The following is a 24181-nucleotide window of genomic DNA, read 5'->3' as shown; positions in this document are numbered from 1 at the left end:
AAAAAGTGTAGACTGGGGGACAAAAATGGTAGCCTGATGAGAATATATCCCATCTGTTTTGCCCAGGGAGTCACACAGGTCTGCGGCTTGTGAGATCTGTTATCACTTCATGCCTGAAGCCAGACACAAAAAGATAGCCAACTTGAAGGCAACCCTCTGGGTGAAAGTACTGGTGTCCTCCCAATTCAGCCAGAAAAGATGCAGCCACCTAGGATCTGACTGACAACGGGGTCCAAGAGCAATGTTGGCTCTGAAAGTTACATTGCAACTGCTTTGAAGAAATCCAAGATGATGGAAAAGCATACTTCTCCTTGGCGCCAAGTGTTGACCTTCTCTCAGTGCTCATCCCTAACTCCAAGGACCCTGTCCTAATATGTCCTCACCATCATTGCAGGCCCCAGAGTCACCAGCTTCTTCTGGTGGCAAAGTCTTTGACCACAGGCCTTGGTTCCACCTAGGTCAAAAGCTCCATCATCTGGATCTAGCATCATTCCAGCCTTATCAGTGTGGCCCCTTGCAGGCCCCTTGGTTCCCTTAACCCCACCCCCTGTTCTTACCTCAGTGGATACCATAGGCCCAGCAAATTTCCTGGCCACAGCTGCAGCAATGGGAGATGTCCTCCAAAGCCTTTTGTCCCAATAAACGTATGGTTCTGTCCATATCAATGGGCTAGCCTCATCCGGTCTCCTTTGGAACCATACAACTCTTAACTTCAACAAGAGCATCAACCATAGATCTGACCTTGAGTCCCACACTTCATTGGTTCCATCCCCGGATAAGACCATGGGTCATATCTCCTGAAGGATCTCAGAATGCAGTCTGAGCAGCTCATAAGAATAGCTAAATCCTTTAAGATGGACATTGTGTCCTTGGACTCAGGGTCAATGGATCCAATCCTGAAAGTTTTATATAATGACAATAGAGGCCCTGTGGTTTTCCCATTGCTCCAGGGCTCATTGATATTGCTAATGGAATCTGGTCAAAGCAAGTCTCAATTCCCACCTCTGCAAAAAATACAAGAAAACTTACATAGGCTAAAGGAAGAGGGATGCAGATTTTTATTTCAGTATCCCCTGGCCAGCTCAGATGGCAAAGGAACTTCCCTCCAAGTAGGGGGTGGACTCTCATGCCTCATCCCTGAATAATAAGGGACATCTTAGACGGGGGAGCAAGGTCTACTAATGGATCTCAGGGTCCCTAACTTTATGCTTATAATGGGGAGGTACAAGATGTTCCTCTTGGAGCAGATGGCACAATACATTAACCTCCTCCCTGACAATGAAAATTATTTGGCCAAGATCATCTATGCGGAAGGTGTGAAACTCAGCCAACAGCAACGAAACACCTCCTGCCATACATGTGATTGCTGTGCCAGATCCATAGTACTTCGTAGGCATTCATAGCTCTGATCATCAGCCCTCCCCAATTATACCAACCAGTCCCAAGGTAGAAGATAGGCCCTTTGAAGGCAAAGAGCCATTCAGGGCACAAACAGCATCTTAGAACGAATGCACAATAGGTAGGGCTGATAGTACTCAGCACTCATACCAGTATTCCAGACCCTATCACTACCAGCCAACCCATCTGCAACAGCAGTCCTCTTGCCCCTCCTACCCCAACAGTATCAAAGCAGGAAGCAGCAGCAGGGGAAATAGCAACCTAGCCCCACTTAGGAGCAACTCAGCAGAAGGAAGTCCTTCCATTGACTAGCTACACACCCTGTTTTGCTGTTAGGTTAAGTTACTTTTACACAGTTGATCTTCCATCACAAGGACAGTAGAGTCTTGTCCGTAGTGGGTAGAGGGTAGAATTAGTTTCCACTCCTGGCTTTAAACTGCCTGCAGTGTTTCCTCCTGGGTCACCTTCTCTATTGAGGGATGAGAGAGGGGCTGTGGCTCAGTGGAAGAGCCTCTGCTTTGCCTGCCACTCCTGGCATCTCCAGTTAAGGGGGCCAGGCAGTAGGGGATGGGAAAGTCCTCTGCCTGAGACTCTGGAGAGCTGCTGTCAGTCTGAGTAGACAGTACTGACCTTGATGGACAAAGGACCTGATTAAGTTTAAGACAACTTCATGTATTCATGAGGTCAGCTCTCTCACACAAAGGGGCCATCAGGCACTCACCACAGACTGCAGTTGGGGATTTTAGTCAAGGTACTTGCTCATTAAAAAGAAAGAAGGCAGAATGATTTTGGATTTAAGGAACCTGAATGAAATGTTAGAAAAGAGAGCTTGAAGGGACCCCAAAGGTCATCTAGTCCAATCCTCTCCCCAGTGAAAGCAAAATAACCCTCCGAAATCCCTGGCCAATCTGGCCTGGATGAAAACTCCTTTCTGACCCCACAGTAGTGATCTACTTTGCCCCCAGGCACATAAGAAAGGGCTGCAAGAGCAGAGCACTGGCCCCTCCTCATGATCACACAGTCAGCAGCACGTCAAATGGCTATCTAGACTCTGCTTTAGAAACCTCCAAAGAAGGACAGCCCACCACCTGCTGAGGAAGCCTGATCCACTGAGGAACTGCTCCAACTGTTGGGAAATTCTTCCTAATGTTCAGGGGCAAATTATTTTGATTTAATTTCAGCCTATTGGTTCTGGAACAAAAAAATTTCAAACATTTCTAGATATAATGGTCTTCACCACCTCCATGGTTCACAATGACAGGCTAGACATAAGAGACCTCCAAAACTGGCTTCTGTGTATTCAGGTACAACATAGATCTCCAGCGGCATGAACTGTCTATCCCCAGGTATACTCTCTGTTCCTTGTGTTGGCAGTTGAGCGAAGCCAAGTAAGTGCAAGCCTATTTTGTCTCAGTGTCTAGACCTATTGTGAACCAAGTTGTCGAATAATAATTAAAAGTGTGTTTTATCTGGTTTGGGGAGGTTCCCCGTTATCCTCCCAGTAACAACATGGCCAAGGGTTGGGGAGGGGCTGTGGCTGAGGGGGTCATGCGTCTGCTTGGTATGCAGAAGATCCCAGGATCACCCAAGACTCTGGTGAGCTGCTGCCAGGCTGAGTAGAGAACAGGCAAAGATTCAGGTTCTGTATAAGACAGCCTCATATCATGCCATGTCTTCAAGTAAAACTAAATGTAAAAACAAACCAGTTCACAAATGTAAACCTTCCACTCCCGCACTGACACTGTGTGGTTAATTACGTGTACTGCACTTTTGTTTGTTTGAGCACAAATGCACACTTCTTACGCTAAGTACTAACGTTTTAGGGGCAAGTGCACAAAATGGATAACTAACCAACAGTTTGTTTCCTACAATTGTTGCAGCTCAAATATGTCTTTTGGGAAAGCTATTTATCATCTGAATGTGCTATTTCTCAAAAGTGTTTTGTATCAGTTCATAATCATGGGAGGAAGTGCCATCATTTGCATCCGGAGACTCAAAAATAGCTGTAATGCTACCTGGAATATCTTAGAATGAAAACCTAGCATCTAAATAGCATCCTTTCCATCCAATCACTGATGTGCCTTGAAGGTTTCTCGTATCCCCTGAGACACTGCTTCAGCACAGTTGTAGGATTCCAGGCCTTGGACAAGTGTAAGTTTTTTTATAGTGGCCATGAAGGAGGATGGCTAGTATTGGATCTTGCCTCCAAATAACAGGCTATTAGGCTTCCGGTATGATCCAGTTCTCTGTCTTCCATTGCTCCTGTTATTCTTTGTCCACATTTGAAAATGTTATGTGTTCACAATCTGACGTTATTCTGTCACAGGTCCAAGACTCCCAGTTCTGCATATAACATGCAGCTGTAATTCCTTAGTAAGGGATTTTTGTGCTTCCAGGTTCTTATCAAAGGTATGAGTGCACAGAAGCAGTGTGTTTACTTATTCCTACATTTCTGTTTTCAAGTGGTAGTATCTCATCCTTAGATGACCTGTTGTGGGAAGCACAAACTTCTCATCTGATGTAATTTCTGGTGCTAACAATTTTGTTTATTTTGGCAGTATCAAATCACAACCCTTCCCCACTGCAATTTCTCTGCCACCACTTGTGTGGTAATAACTTCCTTTGATATTGAGTTTCCATATATTAGCAGAATAATCCTCATTTTCTCTGAAGCACTGGATTTTGCGGATCAGCAGATGTAAGAGCTGAGGGAAACCACCTTCTAAAAAAAAAATTTATTCCAGATTTTTTTTTGTCTTATTCTCATTTTCCTATATAATCTTCCTTTTCCTGAAATAGGAATGTGAAGTATTCAGGCATATTGAACTAATCCCAGTTGCACTTTAGACAGATATTTATACCGGGCAAGTAGTTATATTGTCGCCACCTAGTGCTGTTCCCCTGCTTAAATTTATTCACCTTGCATCAACTGCTAGAGCCGCTGCTTCTTCTATTGTAGCTCGCCTGTATGGAATGGGGTCCCATCCTTAGAAATATTTAGGAGGCTCTGCGAGGTAATCTTTTTTTGGGGTGTAGAGAAAAGTCATTTTTGTCATGAGTAGGGGGTATTTGGGATTAATTTTATCATGTGTGTTTTAAATTGAAATTTGTAATGCAAGCATTGAAAGCCGGACAGAAAGATAGGGTATAAATATTCTAATAAAATAAATGTTATGCCACAATATAGATCAGGAGGCACTTTTCCAAGGGTGCTCCAGTGCACTTCTTGTATTTCTTTCTCAGTCCACCTTTATCTCAAGGGCTGTTGGATTAAAGACTTCATTCGTTGAACTTGAAAACTGTTAGAAGTATGTGATCAAACCCACAACACTCCCATGCGATTCCCATATATTTTGCTTAACATCAAGCCTCAAAAAGTGTTTTAATAAACTTGAAAGCTTGCTTTCTAGTTTTTGATGTTTTCATTGGTCTAGGAAATTCTGCTTTCTTTGTGTTAGTGAAACAGCACAACATTAAGAGTTGCCTGTTTAAATCCCAGATGTTAACTAATAAATCTAAATAAATAAATCTAAATAAATAAATAAATAAATAAAGCTTGTAACTGTTATCTTAGGGTTTATTTTGCAAAACACTTCATGACATGCCAATGATGCTTTAACAAAAACTGAACACTGTCAATAGCAGAGTGCTTCCTTTGTTTAAAACTGAAGAACTAAAAAAGATTTACAATTTTAGTGAACTATCGTTTACTATGGCAGTTATGAATGTACAAACTTCTTTGGAATTTTAATTGATCAACCCTGTTCAACAACTTCCTTCCTTCTTTATTAAAAAGTTATCAGCACCTTTGAATATGGGAATATGCTTTCCTTCAGCTAGTTGAAGATTTGAGGTCGTTAGGTATGAAAGTGCTGGACCATGTTCTGAAGCTAACAGACTATAGCTTGCAGCTATTAGAGATAAAACAGCATTGTTCAAGGTGATTTTGTGTTTCTGAAACAGAGCTAGACATTGCATGTTATTTAGACACATATTTATTTTTGAGACATTTTCTAATAAATCTTCATTTTGAGAAATTATCATGGTAATATTGAAGTCCATAAAGTATTGCTGTACTTAGCCATTCTGCTATTTTCCCCTGTTTGAATATAGAAGAACTCTTCTGACAAATGAGTTGCTTATAAATATATAAACATCATTTAGTTGCACACTTTATGTTCTCCATTGCCTTCTTCAAGACAGTTTACATGTGAATATTAAAACAATGCAAGGATATAATTTTAAAACAGGACAAAGTTCCAAAGAAAGCCATCAAGGGACAAAATGCAAAACAAGCAACAACTAAAAGTAACAAAGCACCTTATTTTATATCGCATTAAAAGGTTGAGAAAACAAGATGCCAGAGTAGAGATTGATGTGCTTCATTGGGACACAACCACAGAAAAGGCCTTGCAGGATCTCAACTGAAGACTTCACCTAATTGGCAGGCTCATGAAGAATCCTGCTAATACTCTAATAAAGAACTAAATGGCATGTGACCAGGATCACACCATTGGACACTGGCAGTTATAGCCAATTAGGCAGGTCCCAGTTAACTATCAGATTAGCATATTGTAAGCTAGGGGCAGACAGAGGACTTTTCAGAAGCAGCCACATACACAATACACAATTTAATCTGACAGTCACTAGAACATGGATAATAGGAGAAATTGATGCCCCCTCCAAAGCCTGCATTGAAAGATGTTTCACGCCAGCAATACCCCTTAAGCACTAATAAGAAGAGCTGGATCTAAACTACACCCACAAGCTATAAACTTGAGCTACAGGGCCATAGCCATGGTGGGCACAGCGGGGCAGTGCCCATCCTTCAGTTTGTCCTGCCTGCCTTCCAGGATCCCACCTCCTGCCAAGAGCAACTTGGTGGGGAAGCTAAAGGAAGGTGGCGGGGTAGAAGCCCTGGGAAAGAAGGAGGCTCGTGGCTGTGCTGCGTAAGTGCAGCTCTACAAAGCAGAGCCTGCTGGAGGCTGCTAAAGAGAGGGAGGGATGGAGGGAGGGTGTCCTGCTCCCACCAGCACCACCTGCATCCTGGTGCATGGGATGAGATAGCAGAGCCAGACGCATGTTCCGTGCAGTGAAGCTGTCAAAGCACAGGATTGTGCACCAATAAGGGGACCTACAGCAAATCACACTATTCCCTTCCCTCCCTCCACCCCTTTCTGCCTAGTCCCTGCTACTGCTCCCTCATTGGCCAGCAATGGCTACCTCAGCAGTGCCCACTGGGCACACAGGGAAGGTGCTAGGCCTGCTAGGCAGCAGCAGACAGGGGAGTGCACGGCAGGCCTGAGCCCTGCAAACCTATGCAGGCAACCTGCCTGCCCCAACCGCCTTTGGGAGTTTCTCTTCTGTGTGGTTAGGAATGCGGACTTCTAATCTGGTGAGCCAGGTTCGATTCCGCACTCCTCCGCATGCGGCCAGCTGGGTGACTTGGGGCCAGTCACAGCCCTGATAGAGCTGTGCTGACTGAGCAATAATATCAGGGCTCTCTCAGCCTCATCTACCTCACAGGGCAACTGTTGTGGGGAGAGGAAAGGGAAGGCGATTGGAAGCCGCTTTGAGACTCTCTTGGGTAGAGAAAAGTGGCGTATAAGAACCAACTCTTCTTCTTCTTGGCCTCCTCCTCATGGCCTGGCCTCCAACTCACCCTTTAAAAGGGCTACTATGGCTGATTGAGACAGCAAGTTATTCTTTGCTTTGACTCCACCCTAACAAAGGCACTTTCTAGCCCTTACCTGGAGGTTGGCAACCTCAGATGGTTCTTAGTTCCCTTACTGCCCTCTTGCCCCTCTAACAAAAACTTTCTGGCTATGGGCTTGACATACCAAGGCTCCTCAACACATGTCCCAGCTGTTTTAGGGATGCACATTTGTCATTCATGTCTTACGCGACTACCAAAGCCATGCAACATAACCATAGTAATAAAATAGTTATATCAAACAAAGACAACAAAACACTGAAGGAAGGATTTTGGGACATGTTTGTGGAGGAAGGTTAAAGGAAGTTATGACAATGCAGGAAATCTCTACAGTAAAAGCAGGTATGGATTTAAAGGCAAAGCTAGAGACAATGACAGGATTGAAGAGCAGACATTATCCCAGAGGACAGAAGGGCAAATGATGGACAGAAGGATAATAATGCAATTTAAAGTCTTTTTTCGTATAAATACTTCTGTTCTTCCAAATAAGTCACTTGTACAAGCTGGAAGTAGGAGTGTACTCTGGGGCCTCACAATAACAGAACTGCTTTTATTTTTCTGGTAGGGGATATGCTACAGAGACTCCCATGATCCTGAAGTAATAGCATCCAGCTTTCATTTCTAAAACATTAGTGTGTAAGGAGGACATAGTTGATATGGGCAGGAAGAGCAGGGTGCTTGTTGAGTTTGAGCTCGTTCTCCACAAAGTGAGTTTACAGACATGTTCTGTTCAGACTCTGTGTCAGAAAGATAGGAATAAAATGCTTTTGTTCCAGATGGGCTGAAATCCAACCAGTGTGACTGGTCATAAGACTTGACCTGAACATTTCCAAGATGTTGCCTATTGCCATGTTTACTATGTGAAAACACGCTGGATGAAGAACTGATTGAACTGTATTGTACTTCAGGTTGGACCTTCAAACCCTGTTTTACAAAGCCAGATATCTGGGTGGGTTGCACTGCTGGTGTTTGCATCCTGCAAACTTGTGCAGGAGGCCTCAGCCCTGATTCTTTCTCATCTTGGCAGACACCTAGTCCTTGGAAATTATATCTTTGTAAACATGGGCAGTCCAAACACTGGCTACGATGAGGCAGAGGTGCACTGTGTTTGGGATGCTGAACCTTATGTCGATCATCCACCATGTCCTCATATTTACCAGGTCTCACAAGTGTATATTGAGAACAGTTCTGGAAGCTAAGAGACAATGCAGAGAGTTGCTTCAGCAGGGTTCCTGTATGCCTCTCAAGACCTTTGTGTAGTGCAGTGGCTTCAGGTTGCCAGCTGCCTTGATGCACACTCTGCCAGTCATTTGCTGAATTCCTGATGCTGCCATCTTCCCACTGTGAAGGATTAGTGTGAAGTTCCTCCAAGCCATGTGCTGAACTGATTTTCCTGACAATAGTGCTGTTCCCTCTAAGTCCCACTGGACGGGATGAGGGGATTTTTGTGGGGGTTGTCCTCATCCATTCTTCCTCTGACCTCTGAGTAAGTACATAGGATTTTGTCTTTGCTCGAAGTTCATCAGCTACCGAGATTTGATCACAATTAACTCTTTCTGGGTGATAAAATTTACATTTGTTGCCATACGTACACTTTTTGCCTGGAAAGAAAAAAATGGTGGATGATTAGCTAATGTGGACCGATTACATTATTCAGAATACATAGCTGCTTTATGGAAATGTTGTAGGTCCAGGATAAGATCATCATCCCTGTAAAACGTTTTCCCCAAGAATCAGATTCTTCAAGAGTCTGGCCCTTACTGGCAGCCACCACACCAGGGGCAACTTCAGGGATGGGTGGGGAGGCAGCTGGTGAGGCCTGGCGCTGAGCCCCACTCCCTCCGCCAATGCCACCCATCAGGAGTGTGGGTAGACAAGGGACAGATGGGGTGGCAGCTGGCTAGGCCCAGCAGTGAGCCCCATTCAATCCACCTCTGCTGCCATCACCAGGGCTGCCACAGCCAGGCCTCTGCCATGGCTTCTACCACCTCCGCAGCCTCCACCGTGGCCTTCACGGCTGTTGGCCGCCTCCCTGCCTCTTATGCTGTACTCGGGGGGGGGGGGAATGCACAGATGTCACGTCTGTGACTATTTCCATTTCTCTGAGCGTGGCATAGGATGTGTTCCACATCAATGACATTTCTGCTTGGCAAATAAAGCAGAAACACCTCTGAAATTTTGATTTTATAAACAGATAGAGTATTGAATGTGAAGGGAAAGAGTCGCATATATCACAAGCTCAGATTCAGTCTCTGGATTCAGTGGGGCCATTGTTTTGCCATTATACTGGAGAAGGAAGTATGAGCCACACAACTCACTTGCTGTCTCCACTGTTTTGCTATTTATTCAAAAATTTATGTCCTGCCTTTCCGTTAATAAAATCCACAGCACATCTAACAAAGTCCTTCAAAATCATGGTAAGGAGAGCCAAGTTGGACCAGTCCAATAATCCATCTACTCCAGCATCCTGTCTCACACCTCTGGACAGCCAACACCAGGGCATAGAGGATGTGGCCTTCTGCAGGTGTTGCCTCCTGGCTCTTGGATTCAGGGGTTTAGTGCCTCTGGAAGTGGAGGTTCCCTCAGTCACCATGGCTAGTAGCTATTGAAAGAGTTATTCTTCATGAATAGGAAAGGAGAGGAAAGGAGGGGGGGCTGGCCTCAACCATAGGCCTGGTTGACCTCTCCCAGGTTATATTCCTGCTGATAGAACACCAAATAAAGACTCTGACCAGCCAGGAGTAAGTGCCACCATTTCCTAGCTGTAACTGTAGTAATTGAGTGCCACTTCGTAGGCTTGCTCAGGATGCAGCATCTGTCATTTTGATGCTGTCTGGAGATAGCCTCTATGTAGAGACTCAACTCACAAAGTGTGTAATAGTTTCACTAGCAAGATATACAGAAGTATTATTTAGAGCATATCTCACTTAGGTTCCCTCTCTGTGTCCGAAGCATCACAATATGGAGCAAAAAACTAACAGCTACATTTACAGTTCTCACTGTAAATGTAAAGCTGCTTCAAACGATCAGACTCTTTGCTAAGTGGAACTCAGCATATACCATGAATATTAGCAATTTAAAATGATGGCTTACATGCCTACTCCTGGTTTAATATGGAGCTTACCAAGAGAAGCAAGTTAATGAAGATGCGAAAAACAAACAAGAGTTTTATGTTGTGTAAAATCCACCTTTAGTCTCAGTGAAAAAGGCAGACTAGATCACATAACATAAATATATATATATATATATATATATATATATATATATATATATATATATATATATATATATATATATATATATATATATATATATATATATATATTGCAATTATATTGTAGTGTCTGAAAATCTCTGATATTTCCAGATGGTAATATGTGCAAGTTTCAGACGCCAGGGAAACTTATACACATCCTCACAGGGGAGAAGACAAGCTACCCATTTCCACTTTATGGGAAGCATAAATAGCCACTGTGTAAATCATGATTTGCACATCTTTCTGGAAGCTCCTTCTATTCCAGATTTCACAAGTTAGATAGATTAGTGATCCCCAACCTGTGGGCCGCGGACCACATGTGGTCCATCGACTAATTGGAGGTGGGCCACGAAGGACGCCTTCTCCCCCCCCCCGGCCCTTTACAACACACTTTGGGTGTCATTGTCTCCCATCACTCCCAGATGGGACTATCTCATTCCAGAGAAACAAGCTCAGGGTTCCCATTGATTTGTCATTGTCATGAGTTAAAATTTCTATGAAAATAAAATGTTCCTTATGTTCATTGTTGTGGCGTGTCTGTATCTTATTTTGAAGGGATGTTTAAACATTACCATAGCGATCAGAGAGCGTTAGGGCAGTGGTTGAGAGTAGAGGAGTAAACTACCCCCCCCCACCGGGCCTCAGTAAAAGGCGTTATGTGGTCCCCGGTGAATGGTCCCTGGCATTGAGTGGTCCCCGGTGATAAAAAGGTTGGGGACCACTGAGATAGATGATCAACTGTGCAAGGCCATGCAAACCTACCGTAAGGGCAGAGCTGCCATCTTGGTTCAGGCAGCAGTGGTTTTTTGCTCAGAAAATTGGCAAGAGAAGGTCCGTGTCGGCCCAAGGGGTCATCTGGAGGCATAAATCTAAAATAAAATTATCAGAGTTAACAAGTCATCTTACTGTTTTCTGAAATATATGTAAATTCATCATAAAGTTTCTTGGGGAAATGTTAATACATTGTTCAGGCCATACATCAAACAGATCCCCGCTGTGCGCACAAGAGATGGACCGGCCAGATTATATAATCAAGCACACCAACCATAACTGGCAGGGGATGGGGAAAGAGCAAAAATAATACTCTACAAACCTGTCAATTTGTGCTTTGGAAAATCATAAAACAAAAATGGTTACAATTGTTACAGAAAACAATTGATGGAAAAAAGCACATCAGAGCTATACTATACTTAGTTATGATAATATACTATATTTATATTATAATACTCTGGCCAATCCCAGTGCTTCCCCCGATTAACAGTGCAGCATATAAAAATTAAATAATAATAATAATAATAATAATAATAATAATAATAATAATAATAATAATAATAATAATAATAATAATAATAATAATAATAATAATAATAATAATATATTTGGCCACAGAAGCAGCTGATGTATCAGTGAACTTAATATAGCACTAACTAGAGACAATACATGCAGCTAAGTGTAACGATATGGTGTATGTTCCAAATACTGCTTAATACTCCAGTTGAAAGAAGTGGTATTTAACAATGTGTCATCTCCATTGTGTAGAAACTGATATTTTCTTAAGCTTGTTAGGTCTAAAGCTGATGCCTAGCGTATGTTCATAATAGCTTCCTGACGTCATTGACATAATGCTGCTCTGCCTTATCTGTTTTCTGTCCATGTGTGTGTTGTAATGTTCACCAATAATGATGAATGTGAAATATCTTACAGTCTCACTTTTTAAATAAATATATTTATTTAGTATATTTTTATCCTGCCTTTCTTCTAAGGCACTCAGGGTGACACATGTTGGTTTCCCTCCTCCATTTTACCCCCACAACAGCCCTGTGAGATAGGACAGGTTTGGATTGAAAGAAAGTGACTTGGTCAAGGTAAACCAGTGAACTTTCTTGGCAGAGTGAGGATTTGAATCTGGGTCTCCATGGTCATAATCGAACATGTTAATCACTCTAGGAAGCTAGAGCCTTCTATTGGATTCTGCTTTTGCTTCAGAATTGCTTCAGCTCTGAAGGTTCATTCAACCAGGGTGTAAACTGCACGGAGCTTTTATTCCAACCCCAGATCGATTCAGTCCCTGCCCTCTACACAGAATGCAATTTCCGTTTGGATTTGGGGCGATTTTAATTTTCCTTCTGCAGCAAGAAGGATTGATTCGGAGTGACCCTACCTTTATTGTGCGATATCTCAGAGTGCTGTTAATCCTCAATATCCAGATTGGGAAAGAAAGCTCCATGGTAGAGAACCTCTGATAGGCTACACCTGGTCATGTGACACGCTTGCCTTAAAGGAGAATTTCTCTCAACCTCGGTCGGTCCTGGATTTTTCCTCCCTCCTCTGCCTTTTTCGATCCTCTCCCCCTCCCCTCCAAGAAAAGAAAGAGGCTCCCTGCCTGGCTCCTCTCCCCCCCCCTTCAAGAAAAGAAAGAAAGAGGCTTGGCTCCCCCCCACCTTCTGAGCCTCCCTAACCACGTGCAGAAGACTTTCCTTTTTCAATGGGGAAGGGGGGGGGGAGAGGAAGACCCGAGTTCAAAGCGATCTGAATTCAACAGGATTGACAATGGAATGAAGAAAGTAAGTGCAGACTCTGCCCAGGTTTGTCTGCACAAAAGCAGACTATTTTGTAATCTAATTAATTTTGAGTTGCTAAATTTCTGAGAAGATGATGTAGATTTGCTCTGTGAAAAGGTCAATAATGTCAGAAATGCTTTCCTCAATGACTTGTTCATTATTACCCATCTTCCTTTTAAGTGTTCAACTACAGGAAAGCATTGAGTATGTTCTAGAATCTAGGTCATACTCTTTGATTTGTGCACCACAATGATAACGCCTTGGCCAGTTCTGCATATGAACTGACTGTGCACCCTTGCACATGCTCCAAAATTTTCTGAATGGCTTTTGTCAGTAAGGAAGACTGTGTTGAAGGAACTGTTGAATGTAGAAAATCTGAAAACTACCCAGATAAAGAAAATGCTGTCTCACTTGCTCCATCTTGTGTATGTATGCACAGGTTGGGCCATGGGTGTAAACTGCACGGAGTTTTTATTCCAACCCCCGATCGATTCAGTCCTTACCCTCTACACAGAATGCGATTTCTGTTTCAATTTGGGGCAATTTAAAATTTCCTTCCGCAGCAAGAAGGATTGATCCAGAGTGACCCTACCTTTATTGTGCGATATCTCAGAGTGATATCTCAGAGCGATATCTCAGAGTGCTGTTAATCCTCAATATCCAGATTGGGAAAGAAAGCTCTGTGGTAGAGAACCTCTGATAGGCTACACCTGGTCATGTGACACGCTTGCCTTAAAGGAGAAGCCCCTAATTTCTCTCAACTTCTGTCAGTCCTGGATTTTTCCTCCCTCCTCTGCCTTTTTCGATCCTCTCCCCCTCCCCTCCAAGAAAAGAAAGAGGCTCCCTGCCTGGCTCCTCTCCCCCCCCCTTCAATAAAAGAAAGAAAGAGGCTTGGCTCCCCCTCCCCCCACCTTCTGAGCCTCCCTAACCACGTGCAGAAGACTTTCCTGTTTCAATGGGGAGGAGGGGGGAGAGGAAGACCTGAGTTCAAAGAGATCTGAATTCAACAGGATAGGCAGTGGAATAAACAAAGTAAGTGCAGACTCTGCCCTGGCTAGGAATATCAGGGTTATGACATGGAAGAGAGTATGACAAACCACTTCCAAATGTCTCTGGCCTTGAAAACTCTATAGGGTTGCCATAAGTCAGCTGTGGCTTGATGGCACATGAGTGCACATGAGTGAAACATAAAACTATTCAGCTGATACTCAGCTAGCTAGGCCAGAGATGGGGGGGATTACTGCGTCCATGAGTTATGTCATTGTTTTTAAGTACTATTTTTTTAAAGAATACAGAGAAAAGTTCTTAAATAATGCCTTAAAAAAAAGAAGCAGCAACAAATATTCTAGGTAGACTCTTACATGTCATTGACGAAGGAATACATGAGCAGTCGCTGCTCAATGAACCACTTCCACTCCAGATTTTCATTCTGCAGGTCCCGAAAATTGTCATTGGAAACTATGACCCCATCTTGCTCGTATGCCAGCTTAACTATGTATCGATCGTCATAGCACACCATCCTCTTGCCCTTCATTTTGCGGGATGGTGTATATATAAGAATCGCTTGTTTTGCAAGGGTCTCAAGGATATGCTGATCTGAAAGATCAAATAAAGATGTTACATTTAAAAAAATGCTAGGAGATGCCAGGTGCCTTCAAGGATGTAAACAGCCTTAAAAATCAGACAGTCTCATCGAAGTGTTTGAAGCCCTCTACTTATCCAGAAACAGCACATCCTATTTTACATTCTAGCATTTGGATTTAAATTCATTTAAATCCCACTGACTTCAGTTTAACTGGAATGTAAATTGGGCTGTATATTATCTGGACTTTAGCTGCCCAGAAGATCAGAAGTGACACCTGAGGCATGTGTAACCAGGACCAAATCTTTCACAAGACTTAATATTTTAAATTTGCTCCAGGAAGCATCCCTACCTGTAATAGGATTATCATATCTTGTTGATTCCTTTCTCCAAGAAGGAACAAAGACTTTGACGTATTTGTGACCTCTGTTCTTGAACCAGTCCACCACCAGCTGAATTCCCATGCAGGAAAACACTTCCTTATTTCCATGACTGCAAGAGAAAAGAAAGAAAATATGCTTCCAGGTCAGAAATGTCTGCTGCCTTCTCTTAGTTTTTCTATTTATATCTATTCAGTTTATGAAGTCTTAAAGCACCAGAGGCATTCTTCTTTGAAATGGGGGGGGGGAAGGGTCTATAGTATCTAACACCATTCCACCCCCACCCACCTCAATATCCTGGTGATCATTTAGAGCAGTGGTCCCCAACCTTTTTATCACCGGGGACCGGTCAACACTTGACAATTTTACTGAGGCCCGGGTAGTCTTTTGCCAAGGGACATCGCCACCACCTGAGCCTCTGCTCCACTTGCTTTCCTGCCAGCGCCCCTGACTTCCCACCGCCCACTGAGGGGTGCTGCGCAGTGCCACGCTGAGGGGGAGCCCGAGCCATCTCATCCAGGTTTCTGCACAGGGGTGAATGTTGGAGGGGTAGGATAGCCAACAGGCACACAGTTTTGCACTCTCGGGGAGATGCAGCCTTCATTAGCTTGTCAGGAATAGTGCTAAGACGCTTTTGCAGACCAGCAACTCTGACTTGTCCTGGGACATCAGTTCAATGGCCTTTCATAAGCATGAAACAGCATTGTTTCTGGGAGACCGAGACATGCAGGTAAGCAAATAACTCTATTTTAAACAGCGTAGAGCTTCAGAAAATAAAAATGAAATGTATTATTTCTTAATCAATGAGATTTGTGTATTGAAAGATTTTTGTTGGTGGTAGTGGTTACCTTTTTAAATCTCAAAATGAGATTAGGCTGAGGAAAGTAATTATTTGGTTTTAGCGAGAATTTGTGTATAGCAATACCTATATTAAAACTTATTCCAAGTTCTGAAGTACCTGAACTGTGCTATTCTCATGGCCCTTTGCTCTCTCAATCTCCTGATTATTGCTTCCACTCTGTGTCATACAGACTTCAAAGTGCACAGCAAATTTCTTTTTTAATCTCAGTCTCTTAAATCTAAAGCCAGGTGGTTGTTCTATATGGCTGAGGCCTGAGTGCACACTTGTACTGCTTTTACAGGGTTGAGTCATTAGCCCTTAACCTTGCTGGTGGTGTTTCATTTTCAGTCCAATTCCTGGAATATGTAAGCAAAGAGTTTTGAGTGAATTTAGGGCTTATGCAGGATAATTTCCATGTAACAGGAGTCAGCAGGTGGAATCCAAATGACAATGAAGAAAATAAAAGCAATATAGGAAAATGTCATGGGTGGATTTAGCTTTTTACTAGAAGAGCTGCAGCTTTAAAGAACACAATGAAATGGATGAGAGACAGAGAAGGAGATGCAATCAGTGAATGAGGGGAAAACAACACAAGGGATAGCTTGTCATCTCCACAAGTCATATAGTGTGGAATAAATAATAGAGTTTGTATATCTGGTTGTAATAGATTGTGGCCAGCAGAAATAGACGGCCATTCTCAACGCATAATCCTGGAGCCCAGGCAAGAGATAGGAGAGACTGCAAACAGCAGACACAGTGAAGATGGAGAGGAGGCTAATTGGCCAGATGGCTTCTAGATGGCTGTCAGACCATTCCAAGTGCTGGCAATGCAGTATAACAACTTAACTACCACTGCTTTGTTGTGTCTCTGTAGAAGTAAATGTGCACTATAAACTTCTGCTCATTTTTATACCAGATTAACTCCCATTGCAGTCTCCTAAAGAATGCTGAGAACTATGGGATGGAGAGGGTGATAAGGGTCCTATATTAGGGATCCCCTAGCCAATTTTACAGAACTAAGATTCCCACAGAATTTCTTGATAAAAATACTATTAAACCAATTTAAATGTGTCATAACCACATGGACCCCTTCAGATTTCCCAGATGGGAACTCTTACCCCAGATCACTAAATGCGTATTGTATTTTGTTGTGCTTATGCCTGATAGGGAGAAGAGCCCCCCCCCTTGCTTGTGTTTTATATTTCTTTTAAGCACAAGACTATGATTTTGAAGCTCCTCTGAGTGCCAGCTATCAGCTTCTGGCTAGATCATCAAGAAGCTTGTTTTATACACAGAGAAGACTAAAACAGATCTGTGTGTAATGGCAGGAAAAAATCCATCAGCAATCAGCAACCAGGTAATAAAAAGAAATACAGAAGCAGTTTGAAAATGGGCAGAAACTAATGGGCAGAAGCTATTGTATATGCATCACATTATGTAATTTGGCATCAAAGCAGTTTCTGATATAGTAGAGCAGACCTGTACGACATATTTTTAGCTAAATGGGAACCATTTAATGTTGTTTTGATATTTATACCCTGCTTTTCTTCCTTGTGGAGATCCAAATGTAAATCAGTTTAGGAAAACCAGGCAAATACTTATAAAGTGGAGGTGACAATAGTAAACATTTCAGACAAGTTATCTTGGCAACATAATTTCCCAGGTGATCTGCTCAGTCTCTGTATGCACAGAGGCTACTTTAAGGGCCAGTTCAGACTTCATCTCTCGCTTCATGACCACAGTAGCATGACTGCCTAGATCAGTGGTCCCCAACCCGCGGGCCGCAAAGGGCGCCGGGCCGCAGCTCCCTCTTCCCGCCCCCCCCGAAGCGAGAAGCTCGCCAGGCCGCGAACAAATCGGCCGCCAAAGTGGCCGATTAGCTCGCGGCCCAGCAAGCTTCTTGTTTCGGGAGGGGGGGAAGAGAAGCTTGCTGAGCCGCAAGCTAATGGGCCGCTTTGGCGGCCGATTTGCTGGCGGCCCGGAGGGGCCGGGAGAGGGAGCCGCGGCCGCCGGCATGGCAGTGGCACAAACACACGTGCGTGGACTGCTGCGCATGCGCGTTTGCGCCCCTGCTGGGTGTTAACACCCGTGCACGGCAGTCCGCGCACGTGTGTTTGTGCTGGGGCTGCCGCGCGTGCGCGGGGCCCCGGGCCTCCCTCTCCCGCCACTCCGGAGCAGCGGTCCATGGCAACCGGAAGGTTGCGGACCACTGGCCTAGATGACTCACTTGATTTACAATGCCATCGTAAATCAAATGTCTTGAATAAGAGCTTTGGTATCATCCCACATCACTTGAAGTACAATACTGTTCAAAGAATCTGTGTAGTCCTATTTCATGTTTATCAGATTGGATTGATATACAGTGGGTAATCTGCCTTGAATCTTGATGGAAAAAGACTATAGATAACCTCAATAAGATAAATTTCTGAGATTTGCACATTTTCAAATGCTAAGCAAGAGATATTTATTTATTTAAAACATGTTTATCCTGCCATTCTACCCAATGAGGGTCCACAAGACAGTGAATATTTATAAAAATTAAACACGGAAACAATTAAAAATATTTAGAACCATAAAATAATCCAATTAAAAGACATAAACAAACAACAATAGACAGAGTGCCAGTATCCATTATTGGGCACATGTTAAACAAAAAAAATTACTTGCTGATGAATGACACCAACAGAGGGAGACGGTTAGCTTTCCCTGGGGAAGGGACTCCTAAAGTTTTGGGGCTACAACAGTGAAGGCCCTTTCTTGGGTTGCCACCCATTTAGCTTCATATGGTGGGGGCAAGCAAAGCAAGGCTTCCAAAGATGACTTTACAGGTAGGTTCAAAAAGGAGGATATGGTTACATAACCTTAATATTAGGGCTCAGGAGGGTGAACCTGACATAAAGTCTAATTGTTGTGGTGAACCAGTTCCATGAACTTCAGCTCCTAGCTTACAGTTGCCATCTTTGGAATGAGAAACTCCTGAATATTTGGGGGTAGGGGTGGGTGGAGGACAGGGTTTAGGAAGAGAAACTTCAGTGTCATATAATACCACTGACTCCACACTCCAAAGCATCCATTTTCTGCAGGGGAACTGATTTCTTCAATCTAAAAATAAATTGTAATTACACATCTCCAGGCCCCACCTGGAGGCTGGCAGCCTTACTTCCTACATTTAAGTCCTTTTCTAAGAATTGAATGCTTTGAATAACCTTGGGGGGGGGGGATGTTGGATTCTCCATATAACTCAAGATTCAATCCCTCTCAGGGGCTGATTTCCTTCCGGCAGAACACCAGAAGTGGCCTTGATCTGTCCAAACACAGAAGGTATATTCTTCAAAATTCTAGTGTTCCAGGTGAATATAATTTCATGGCTCTACAAAAGCTAAAGAAATGGAGAAATTACTTAGGGTAACAAAACAGAAAAATGCTTGCCTCATGGCGACATTGCTGCCATCAATCACAATGGATCTCAAGTCTGCGTCAGGATGACTGGCTTCCTCAGCAGATGGTAGGGAAATAGCCAGGGCCTTGCATGATGCTGGAGCACCAGGCCTGGAGGGAAATTGCTGCATCCACTTCTCAGGTTCCTGAGTCCTGCTGCTGCCTACCTGGATCAGCTCTTGCAGTAAATCATTTTCAGAGGCCTCCTGGCCTAGCTTCTCCAGTACTCTGCCCACTTGCTCCTTGCTGTAGCCCAGCTTGCAGAAAAACTCCAACTTGCTCTGTTGTGTATCCATTTCTGGACAATAACAAGAATGCCTCACAGCACATGCAGTTACAGCCTTGTCTTTGGGGGGATATTTCCACTTGACAGAATTGACCTGCTGCAGCTACTACTTTTTAAAGGCATCCACTTTATGGAGAAACAAAGGAAAAGAACGGGTTAATAATCACACACTGAGGAAATACTCATGCTGCTCACAGTAAAAACATTTGGGGTCTCCACTACATGTCTCTTGAAGGGGGAACACATAGTTACTGTAGCATTTGGAGAGCTGGCCTGGCTCACTCTATTCACTTTTATATGCTACCTCTTTAAAGAAAAAGTTAGTGGTATTATTATACATTTATTATATTATAAAATTATAATATAAAGATATCAGTCTAATAAATTAGCCAGATATACTTGCATGTTTACATAAAATGGTAAGACACCATCAAACTTCAGCATCCACTAAATAAAGAGACAAGAGAAAGAAGGCTCCCATTTTGTGTGGGCTTTCCAAGGCTGAAGAACTGGGGGGCTGTAATTATTTTGCTTCCAGAAGTCAGAAGACAGCTTTTTTTTACCCCTTGAGGGGAGACAACCTTGACACCTCAGTGTTTTCCTCTATACCTAAACTTTATTCACAATTAGGAAATCTCAGAGAAGTTTTGTTTTCTCTTGATTTCAGGGCCACTTGGGATATTGTTTGAAAATCCTTCCTGTACAAATCTCAGACCCCAAAAGTTACTTTCTGACTTACCAGAGGACTGCAGCCTTTCACCAGAGGTTCTAAGCACAACTAAGCTCCTTTCTTATTAAATATATACCCTTAGGGCAACCAATATTCGTCAGAAGATCAGGTATGTGCCTAAGATGGGTGTGCAAGAGTGACGTATGCACGCGTATTTATGCACAGGCACTCCAGGCTTATCTGTCAAGAAAAACATCTTAAAAGAACGTAATGAAGGGATAGCACTGTGCAATGCGGTTAGTAAAATGCAGATAGCATCTCCCTGACTTTCTGCGAATCTCAGATACCACAAGTGCTTAGCAACAAGTAAACATGGTAACCTGGCCAGTTGATGCTAGGGAAATGCGTTATTGGCAACTTGTGGAAGCAACTTGTACGTTCATAATTTAAATATATATATATATAGCAGAACAGGATGCTGGAGCCTTTTCATGAGTATTGTTGATTTGGGCAGCATCTCTCCCCCCTCCCTAGACTGGTCACATCATGCAGCAGAATGATGGCCCTGCCTTTTAGAAGCAAATCTGGAGACCCTTTGAGGTGCCCCCAAAGGGAACTAACTCTGTCAGCTCAAGTGTTCCAGGACTGCAAAATGGAAACACCTTCACAGTGAAATCCAGCAGCTGTGTTATGTGTAGGTTTTCTGAAACAATTGTTCTAAGATGGCACCATCTTGTCCTAGAACAGGAAATTGCGGGTGTACACCCAGCACCATCTAGCAAGCCCTTTTCAACACCCACAGAGAAAAGCCTCAGGCAGCAAAAGGCCTAGCTGGTGGCCTCTAGGGAATGGGGCTGCCTGTCTAGATTGGAAACCCTTTGGAAGGGGTTTGAGTAGGGTTGCCAGGTTCCCTGGGTCAATGGCAGAGGATGGAATGGTAGGGCTACCAGTCCCAGGTGGGGAAACTCCTGGAGATTTCAGGGTGGAGCATGGGGAGAACAGGGACCTTAGTAGGGAACAATGTCATAGAGTCTGCCCTCCAAAGCACTCATTTTCTCCAGGGGATCTGGTCTCTGTAGTTTGGGGGATCTGTAATTCTGGGAGATCCCCAGGTTCTGCCTGGAGGCTGGCATCCCTAGGCTTCGACTCTACTCTGTTTTCATAGCACTTGTAGCCAACTAACACCATTGAGAGCAACTACTACTCCCCTTGTTTATTTACTTTTAAGTTGCTATGAGGGCCCTTAAAATGGGGAGAGGGACTACAATAACCAGGGCCTTCTTATCTCTGGTACATGATATGGCAGCCTGATAGCATGAGCCACTGGGGGCACCAAAAACCAGTGTGGGGGATCTTCTGCCACAGCAGCCTGTTGTTTATAGAAAACAATTTGGAGAGCTGTTAAGCTATCCCTGAATCCCTTCAGCACTGCTGGTGCAGTCTTTTTAAGGCAAGTAGCAGATTCTGACAGAGGACAATATCAGAGTTAGGGCAGGAGCTTCAATAACGCTTCAGAAATGACGGAAGCAACTATCTGTTCAGATGGTTGAGTGAGTTTATTTGTTTTTTGCAAGCAGGCTTGTGCTTGATAGCTGTACTCTGTGGTTTCCTTCTGGTCTGCTTCCGTTTTCAATACCAAGTCAAAATATAGTGCTTCTTATGAAGCAGTTCTTAATAGTTTAAGAAGCATTCTTCAGCCACTAACAGCCCAAAGCCTATGCTGAGTGTTGGGGGGTGTCAAAATACCATGTGGCAGGGGGTGTGGGGGTTACATCAAGAATGGGGCTCTGGACAAAATCTCACTTGCTGTCATGGGTAAGAAGAGGAAATGTATGGGCTAACTTTTTCAGAGTGCAAGAGAGATTATGAGTATTTATACCAGTTCCCCCTCCTTACTGCAGCCACTAACACATGGACCCAAAGCAGGTGTTTTCCAGGACATGCAGGGGTTTCTGGGAGAAAGGGAAAATTGGGAGGAACTGGGTGACTTCTATTTGTGCACGGTAGGGTCCTTGCTTGAAAAAGCTCTAAGATAAACCACCTGTGCCTGAACCTGAATCAGCACTGGTTAAATGTTATCAAGTAAGTAGCTTTGCTTGACCCCTTCTCCAGATATTCTTCCGTTGAAGCTTTAAGGACTGCAGAGTTAAACCCACACTGAAAACCCACATTTTCAGGAAGTAGCTCACCCTTCCTTAATTTATGAAAGGCGCTTAGCCTTTGAACAGTCTGTTCCTCTTGCAGCCTTTAGCACTTCATTTATTTTGATTGACACATATGTACCAGTTTGAACACTTTATGTACCAGTAACATGTATTTCATTGATATGCATGTTGTAAATTTGTTGAAAGCTGCCCTGGTTACTGTTGACGGTGAGAAGAAAATGTGCTTTTCAGATCTATAAAAAAGAAAGATGCTCCAGCCTCTCCTTGTCAGTTTGCATTGTCTCCTTGCCTGAAGCAAATAGTCAGGAGAGAATCAGAGAACAAAAAGACTTAACCCCCTACTTCTCCTGTACTGTGACCCATCCAGTCTTAGCTGGGGGTTTCCTCTGGTTGCAACCGAGTAATAAAGGTCCTAACTGGACTGTTATCCTTCCCTTGTTTCTATGGTCTTTTCTACCTTTAAAATTTTATTTGATCCTTGGGGCAGAGTAGATCCACCTTGCTTTCCCTATGTTACTTTGTGAGAGCCATGTAGGTTGCTGGATCTCCATAAATCAACCACATCATCCTGGAACTTGGAGAGGAAACTCTCCTCCTTAAATTTTTCTGGCTTCTCCTTCTGGAAGGAGTCATTTTGCTTGTTACAATTTATTAGTAGAGCCACTTGTTTTTCTTACAAGTCATAATATACAAAGCTACCTTTGTATATTATGACTTGTACCTTTTCCTTCAAGACCAGAGAGGTGGTTTTACTCCATTTTCTACAGTTAAGAAATTCTGATAGATGAAGGACATTGCATTTAATGAGAAGTAGGAAAATCAAGGGCTACACACATACAAATCCAGATAGGTGGGACCTAGCAGAGGTTACACAGTGATGAAGAGGACTCTGCATCTCCTCAGTGGATATTCGTCTTGGAGGAAGATAAAGATGCAAGTCAGGTAAATAAATAACACAGTAACTTGGGGACCTGGTTTGAGGCTCAGCTCAAGTCAAACCCTGCCCACTCTTCACCCAATCCCTTAAATGCATTTACTGAAAAGATTAAAAACTGTTTCTACTCACAGAAAGGGCAGTATTCAGAGAATTGCTAGGTTGTCTGAACGACCACAGTTATCCACCTGCTCACACAGTAGGTTACCCAGTGCCAGTGTAATATTTATTCCCATGAGGAAGTACAGCCTATTTTTCATGGTACCGTGTTGTTTGTTAGCTTAAGGTGCAATGTGCAAGTTACAGGTCATTTCATAGGAACATTTTACTTCCTTAATTGAGTAGCATATATCGTTTAACTCATTAGACTTTGGTTTTTGCAAAAGGGGGCGGGAAAGAACAGTGGGAAGAAGGTCACAGCCCTCTAGTGCTAAGCACAGGTATTATTTTAAAGGTCCGTATGGACTTCATATTACATAAAAGTATTCACTGTTTGTGATCTATCATTCAGTTTAATCAATGACTGTGGCAACTTCTCTCAATGTATTGCTTTCTGGAAAGCTGTAATTCAAAGATTTAGAAAGACTAATGAAACTTTGGGGATATGGAATGGTAGGTTATAGGCAGATCTTGTGAGATTTTGGAAGCCAAGCTTGCTTGAATGAGTAGGCCACCAAGGAAGGCTCCGCAGAGGACAGCAATGGCAAGCCACCTCTGCTTCTCATTTGGAAGCTCCTTGCTGGCCTTGCCGTAAGACAGTTGTGGCTTGATGAAACTTTGTGTGAGCTCCTGCAGTTATTTTTACATGGTAAGTAGCTGTCACAGAGACATTCGCTTTGGATCATGATTGCAGCTTCATTTAATCAAAACCAATATATATATTTTTTCTCTCTGTACTGTTTTCCCAATCTCAGCTGCTTGAGCCTGAGAAGTTGTTAATTCTACTGAACAGGCAAC

The 24181-nt window shown here is 43.3% G+C and overlaps 1 protein-coding gene across 2 annotated transcripts; it reads right to left on the bottom strand.

Moving 5' to 3' along the window:
* Positions 1-5533: 5533 nt before the first annotated feature.
* ZC3H12D (zinc finger CCCH-type containing 12D) lies at positions 5534-23497 on the bottom strand. Of its 2 annotated transcripts, XM_077350246.1 has the most exons (7): positions 23357-23497; positions 20195-20365; positions 19161-19581; positions 14863-15002; positions 14290-14524; positions 11130-11236; positions 5534-8712 (listed from the first exon to the last, which is right to left on the bottom strand). In XM_077350246.1, the coding sequence occupies exons 3-7, from the start codon at positions 19463-19465 to the stop codon at positions 7733-7735; spliced, it is 1767 nt and encodes a 588-aa protein (XP_077206361.1). In that variant the 5' UTR covers positions 19466-19581; positions 20195-20365; positions 23357-23497; the 3' UTR covers positions 5534-7732. The 2 variants fall into 2 exon arrangements, with proteins under 2 accessions (XP_077206361.1, XP_077206351.1); XM_077350236.1 differs by lacking the exon at positions 20195-20365.
* Positions 23498-24181: the final 684 nt, after the last annotated feature.

Source organism: Paroedura picta, chromosome 1, assembly GCF_049243985.1.
Source record: "Paroedura picta isolate Pp20150507F chromosome 1, Ppicta_v3.0, whole genome shotgun sequence".
Taxonomy (NCBI): domain Eukaryota; kingdom Metazoa; phylum Chordata; class Lepidosauria; order Squamata; family Gekkonidae; genus Paroedura; species Paroedura picta.
This window is presented reverse-complemented; position numbering and strand designations above follow the sequence as displayed.

What these genes read in the sequence shown, in the direction of transcription:
- ZC3H12D (XM_077350246.1), bottom strand. Translation starts at nt 19,465, where the DNA reads ATGGATACACAACAGAGCAAGTTGGAGTTTTTCTGCAAGCTGGGCTAC. An exon ending in GGCAGCAATGTCGCCATGAG is followed by an intron (nt 15,003 to 19,160) that starts GCAAGCATTTTT and finishes TTTCTCTTGCAG; the next exon opens with TCATGGAAATAAGGAAGTGT. An exon ending in TATTCCTTCGTCAATGACAT is followed by an intron (nt 11,237 to 14,289) that starts GTAAGAGTCTAC and finishes ATTTTATTTTAG; the next exon opens with ATTTATGCCTCCAGATGACC.